The sequence below is a fragment of the Gymnoscopelus microlampas genome (genome assembly GCF_963454915.1).
Source record: "Gymnoscopelus microlampas genome assembly, chromosome: 19".
Classification (NCBI taxonomy): Eukaryota; Metazoa; Chordata; class Actinopteri; order Myctophiformes; family Myctophidae; genus Gymnoscopelus; species Gymnoscopelus microlampas.
Window position 1 is genome coordinate 1557922 of NC_139956.1, and position 7500 is coordinate 1565421.

General features: G+C 34.0%; 1 protein-coding gene across 1 annotated transcript in view; it reads right to left on the bottom strand.

The window, feature by feature from the left end:
- Positions 1–1571: 1571 nt before the first annotated feature.
- Positions 1572–7500, bottom strand: part of LOC311034811 (uncharacterized protein) — an 18901-nt gene continuing 12972 nt past the window's right edge. Inside the window, exon 12 of the mRNA XM_084042825.1 lies at positions 1572–2217. Within this exon, the coding sequence (XP_083898951.1) occupies positions 1974–2217 (244 nt within the window). The 3' untranslated portion in view covers positions 1572–1973. The remainder of the gene's footprint in view (positions 2218–7500) is intronic.

Sequence of the window (7500 nt, forward strand, 5' to 3'; positions counted from 1 at the left end):
TGCAGATATAAATCATTATATTATAAAACACACATTAACCACTTTAGTCCTATTTTAAACCTAGCCTATTTGAAAATAGCCGATCTACAAGCTCACAACGCGTCGCATCGCGACGCGTTGTGAGCTTGTAGATCTGCTATATATTGTAGATCTGCTATATATACAAATATCCAATGGAAAAGTATTAATTTCTCTGCAGATTTATGTTTTCATGTGTTCATTCACAGACATAAACTTTGAGCATGTAGAGATGTCGTAGCTAGTCCAGGCCTGTAGGTGGTGATAAAAGACAGGCCAAAACAATCACTGTTGAAGACATTAATGGTTCCTGAGGAAATAGACAATCTGTAATGTTTTATTATTTATGACTTTATATATTTACACATAATCAGTGGTGGAAAGTAATTAAGTACATTTACTCAAATAATTGAGGTACTTTTACATTACTTGAGTATTTCCACAAGCTTTGATGTGACATTGTGCATATAATATAAAACATAATTCTATGTTCTGTATTTAATTCTATGATGTAAATCAATGTCTTGCTGCAGTCTGGGACTAATATTTATCAACAGATATCAATGACAATATTTACATCTAAAAGTAAATCTTTATATATATATATATATGTTTTAATAAAATAAAACCAGATAGATATTATAAAAGTAATCTTTTTTAAATATGTTTAATATATCGTTGTTGTCGGGCAGAAACCTCATATCTCCACATTTAAACTGTTTATGTTTCTTTGTGAATTAATGCTCTACTTCATCATACAAGAGTGTCGCTCACAAGTAGTTTAAAAATAGCAGATCTACAAGCTCACAACGCGTCGCAATGTGACACGTTGTGAGCTTGTAGATCTGCTATTTTAACTAATTTAAAAAGGTTTTTAAAACGATAAAAAGTAAATGTTTAGTACATATAAGGTTTCCACCTGTCAGCATGAATATGTAATGTAGAGTCTACATGACATTATTTATTTATCATTCTTTATTTAATTCAGGGCTGTCATACAGTAAATGTTCTGCTTATTCATTATAAAACATTAAACAAATAGAATTGATGAATTAAGGTATAAATGTTGGTCCTGTTCTGACAAAGTAAACCTCAGTGTCTCCAGCATCACATCTCAGCCCGACTTAGGAATCATGTACATTTTTATAGCTCATAAAGTCTGTAAAATATAATGTGTAGTTCATATACAATTCATATACAATCACAACTACAGTGGTTGTATTTGGTGTCCCTGCTCTTTTATTGAGACCTTTAGATCAGAGGTGATGCAACTTTGATGATGTAGAGGACCACTATATTTACTTTGTAAATGAATGCCGTGCTTCGCCATTCTATGTCACACAAAAGTAGTAAAAATAGCCGATCTACAAGCTCAAAACGCGTCGCACTGCAACGCGTTTTGAGCTTGTAGATCGACTATTTTTGCTATTTTTGAATTGGAATCCAGATTTATTTTGGCTATTTTTCAATTGAAATCATGAAAAATAACATTTGTATTTACCGTAATTTCAAATGCATTTAGTTATACTTATGTTAACTTTATGAACTTAAATACAAATACATTGGACATAAAAAAGACAATAGAATTTTAATACTAGTCATTAAGCTACTAATATAGAAGTAATCAATGCATTTGCATGTTTAGAATCATAACAGCTGAAAAAACGGGAAACCCCCCAAAAAACGATATTCTTAGCGGACCGGAGTCCCACAGGGCTCTCCTAGGACCCCTGATGTTTTCACTCTACACCACATATCTTTGGTGAATGTTTACAGAATAGGAACACTAGGGTTCATGTGGTTAATACAGCCATTTCTCCTGTCATTAATGTAGGATATCTCTACTGTCAGAGTTCAGTTAAATGACGTCTACATTATGCAGATTTCTTGGGTATTTTTGGGGCGGGCTCAAAGGAGCTAGAAGCACCATCAGAGCTAGAAGCTCTGGGTCTTTTTTAGGCGGGTGGCTGAATGGGGGGCCCCATCAGGGCCCCATCAGAGCTAGAAGCACCATCATCAGAGCTAGAAGCACCATCAGAGCTAGAAGCATCACTGTCGCTAAGTTGTGTGGACGTCGGCCTAAACATCTTCTTCAGGGTGACTCGTGTGTTCCAGCCGTGGTCTCTGACAAACATGTAGACACAGCCAAACAGACCAGGAAACATCTCCATCAGGTCAATGTCAGCAACAACCTCAGCACTGTAAACACACAAAGCAGTGATCACTGAACACTACATGTTATGATGAACACACTGACATCTATCTATCTGCTGCTTTATAAAGTACTGAACACACTGACATCTATCTATCTGCTGTTTTATAAAGTACTGAACACACTGACATCTATCTAACTACTGTTTTATAAAGTACTGAACACACTGACATCTATCTATCTGCTGCTTTATAAAGTACTGAACACACTGACATCTATCTATCTGCTGCTTTATAAAGTACTGAACACACTGACATCTATCTATCTGCTGTTTTATAAAGTACTGAACACACTGACATCTATCTATCTGCTGTTTTATAAAGTACTGAACACACTGACATCTATCTATCTGCTGTTTTATAAAGTACTGAACACACTGACATCTATCTATCTGCTGTTTTATAAAGTACTGAACACACTGACATCTATCTATCTGCTGTTTTATAAAGTACTGAACACACTGACATCTATCTAACTACTGTTTTATAAAGTACTGAACACACTGACATCTATCTATCTGCTGCTTTATAAAGTACTGAACACACTGACATCTATCTATCTGCTGTTTTATAAAGTACTGAACACACTGACATCTATCTATCTGCTGTTTTATAAAGTACTGAACACACTGACATCTATCTATCTGCTGTTTTATAAAGTACTGAACACACTGACATCTATCTATCTGCTGTTTTATAAAGTACTGAACACACTGACATCTATCTATCTGCTGTTTTATAAAGTACTGAACACACTGACATCTATCTATCTGCTGTTTTATAAAGTACTGAACACACTGACATCTATCTATCTGCTGTTTTATAAAGTACTGAACACACTGACATCTATCTATCTGCTGCTTTATAAAGTACTGAACACACTGACATCTATCTATCTGCTGTTTTATAAAGTACTGAACACACTGACATCTATCTATCTGCTGCTTTATAAAGTACTGAACACACTGACATCTATCTATCTGCTGTTTTATAAAGTACTGAACACACTGACATCTATCTATCTGCTGTTTTATAAAGTACTGAACACACTGACATCTATCTATCTGCTGTTTTATAAAGTACTGAACACACTGACATCTATCTATCTGCTGTTTTATAAAGTACTGAACACACTGACATCTATCTATCTGCTGTTTTATAAAGTACTGAACACACTGACATCTATCTATCTGCTGTTTTATAAAGTACTGAACACACTGACATCTATCTAACTACTGTTTTATAAAGTACTGAACACACTGACATCTATCTAACTACTGTTTTATAAAGTACTGAACACACTGACATCTATCTATCTGCTGTTTTATAAAGTACTGAACACACTGACATCTATCTATCTGCTGTTTTATAAAGTACTGAACACACTGACATCTATCTATCTGCTGTTTTATAAAGTACTGAACACACTGACATCTATCTATCTGCTGTTTTATAAAGTACTGAACACACTGACATCTATCTATCTGCTGTTTTATAAAGTACTGAACACACTGACATCTATCTATCTGCTGTTTTATAAAGTACTGAACACACTGACATCTATCTATCTGCTGTTTTATAAAGTACTGAACACACTGACATCTATCTATCTGCTGTTTTATAAAGTACTGAACACACTGACATCTATCTATCTGCTGTTTTATAAAGTACTGAACACACTGACATCTATCTATCTGCTGTTTTATAAAGTACTGAACACACTGACATCTATCTATCTGCTGTTTTATAAAGTACTGAACACACTGACATCTATCTATCTGCTGCTTTATAAAGTACTGAACACACTGACATCTATCTATCTGCTGTTTTATAAAGTACTGAACACACTGACATCTATCTATCTGCTGTTTTATAAAGTACTGAACACACTGACATCTATCTATCTGCTGTTTTATAAAGTACTGAACACACTGACATCTATCTAACTACTGTTTTATAAAGTACTGAACACACTGACATCTATCTATCTGCTGTTTTATAAAGTACTGAACACACTGACATCTATCTATCTGCTGTTTTATAAAGTACTGAACACACTGACATCTATCTATCTGCTGTTTTATAAAGTACTGAACACACTGACATCTATCTATCTGCTGTTTTATAAAGTACTGAACACACTGACATCTATCTATCTGCTGTTTTATAAAGTACTGAACACACTGACATCTATCTATCTGCTGTTTTATAAAGTACTGAACACACTGACATCTATCTATCTGCTGTTTTATAAAGTACTGAACACACTGACATCTATCTATCTGCTGTTTTATAAAGTACTGAACACACTGACATCTATCTATCTGCTGTTTTATAAAGTACTGAACACACTGACATCTATCTATCTGCTGTTTTATAAAGTACTGAACACACTGACATCTATCTATCTGCTGTTTTATAAAGTACTGAACACACTGACATCTATCTATCTGCTGTTTTATAAAGTACTGAACACACTGACATCTATCTATCTGCTGTTTTATAAAGTACTGAACACACTGACATCTATCTATCTGCTGTTTTATAAAGTACTGAACACACTGACATCTATCTATCTGCTGTTTTATAAAGTACTGAACACACTGACATCTATCTATCTGCTGTTTTATAAAGTACTGAACACACTGACATCTATCTATCTGCTGTTTTATAAAGTACTGAACACACTGACATCTATCTGCTGTTTTATAAAGTACTGAACACACTGACATCTATCTATCTGCTGCTTTATAAAGTACTGAACACACTGACATCTATCTATCTGCTGTTTTATAAAGTACTGAACACACTGACATCTATCTATCTGCTGTTTTATAAAGTACTGAACACACTGACATCTATCTATCTGCTGTTTTATAAAGTACTGAACACACTGACATCTATCTATCTGCTGCTTTATAAAGTACTGAACACACTGACATCTATCTATCTGCTGTTTTATAAAGTACTGAACACACTGACATCTATCTATCTGCTGTTTTATAAAGTACTGAACACACTGACATCTATCTATCTGCTGTTTTATAAAGTACTGAACACACTGACATCTATCTATCTGCTGTTTTATAAAGTACTGAACACACTGACATCTATCTATCTGCTGCTTTATAAAGTACTGAACACACTGACATCTATCTAACTACTGTTTTATAAAGTACTGAACACACTGACATCTATCTAACTACTGTTTTATAAAGTACTGAACACACTGACATCTATCTATCTGCTGTTTTATAAAGTACTGAACACACTGACATCTATCTATCTGCTGTTTTATAAAGTACTGAACACACTGACATCTATCTATCTGCTGCTTTATAAAGTACTGAACACACTGACATCTATCTATCTGCTGCTTTATAAAGTACTGAACACACTGACATCTATCTATCTGCTGTTTTATAAAGTACTGAACACACTGACATCTATCTATCTGCTGTTTTATAAAGTACTGAACACACTGACATCTATCTATCTGCTGTTTTATAAAGTACTGAACACACTGACATCTATCTAACTACTGTTTTATAAAGTACTGAACACACTGACATCTATCTATCTGCTGTTTTATAAAGTACTGAACACACTGACATCTATCTGCTGTTTTATAAAGTACTGAACACACTGACATCTATCTAACTACTGTTTTATAAAGTACTGAACACACTGACATCTGTCTATCTGCTGTTTTATAAAGTACTGAACACACTGACATCTATCTATCTGCTGCTTTATAAAGTACTGAACACACTGACATCTATCTATCTGCTGTTTTATAAAGTACTGAACACACTGACATCTATCTAACTGCTGTTTTATAAAGTACTGAACACACTGACATCTATCTATCTGCTGTTTTATAAAGTACTGAACACACTGACATCTATCTATCTGCTGTTTTATAAAGTACTGAACACACTGACATCTATCTATCTGCTGCTTTATAAAGTACTGAACACACTGACATCTATCTATCTGCTGTTTTATAAAGTACTGAACACACTGACATCTATCTATCTGCTGTTTTATAAAGTACTGAACACACTGACATCTATCTAACTACTGTTTTATAAAGTACTGAACACACTGACATCTATCTATCTGCTGTTTTATAAAGTACTGAACACACTGACATCTATCTAACTACTGTTTTATAAAGTACTGAACACACTGACATCTATCTAACTACTGTTTTATAAAGTACTGAACACACTGACATCTATCTATCTGCTGCTTTATAAAGTACTGAACACACTGACATCTATCTATCTGCTGTTTTATAAAGTACTGAACACACTGACATCTATCTATCTGCTGTTTTATAAAGTACTGAACACACTGACATCTATCTATCTGCTGTTTTATAAAGTACTGAACACACTGACATCTATCTATCTGCTGTTTTATAAAGTACTGAACACACTGACATCTATCTATCTGCTGTTTTATAAAGTACTGAACACACTGACATCTATCTATCTGCTGTTTTATAAAGTACTGAACACACTGACATCTATCTATCTGCTGTTTTATAAAGTACTGAACACACTGACATCTATCTATCTGCTGCTTTATAAAGTACTGAACACACTGACATCTATCTATCTGCTGTTTTATAAAGTACTGAACACACTGACATCTATCTATCTGCTGTTTTATAAAGTACTGAACACACTGACATCTATCTATCTGCTGTTTTATAAAGTACTGAACACACTGACATCTATCTATCTGCTGTTTTATAAAGTACTGAACACACTGACATCTATCTATCTGCTGTTTTATAAAGTACTGAACACACTGACATCTATCTATCTGCTGTTTTATAAAGTACTGAACACACTGACATCTATCTATCTGCTGCTTTATAAAGTACTGAACACACTGACATCTATCTATCTGCTGTTTTATAAAGTACTGAACACACTGACATCTATCTATCTGCTGTTTTATAAAGTACTGAACACACTGACATCTATCTAACTACTGTTTTATAAAGTACTGAACACACTGACATCTATCTATCTGCTGTTTTATAAAGTACTGAACACACTGACATCTATCTATCTGCTGTTTTATAAAGTACTGAACACACTGACATCTATCTATCTGCTGTTTTATAAAGTACTGAACACACTGACATCTATCTATCTGCTGCTTTATAAAGTACTGAACACACTGACATCTATCTATCTGCTGCTTTATAAAGTACTGAACACACTGACATCTATCTATCTGCTGTTTTATAAA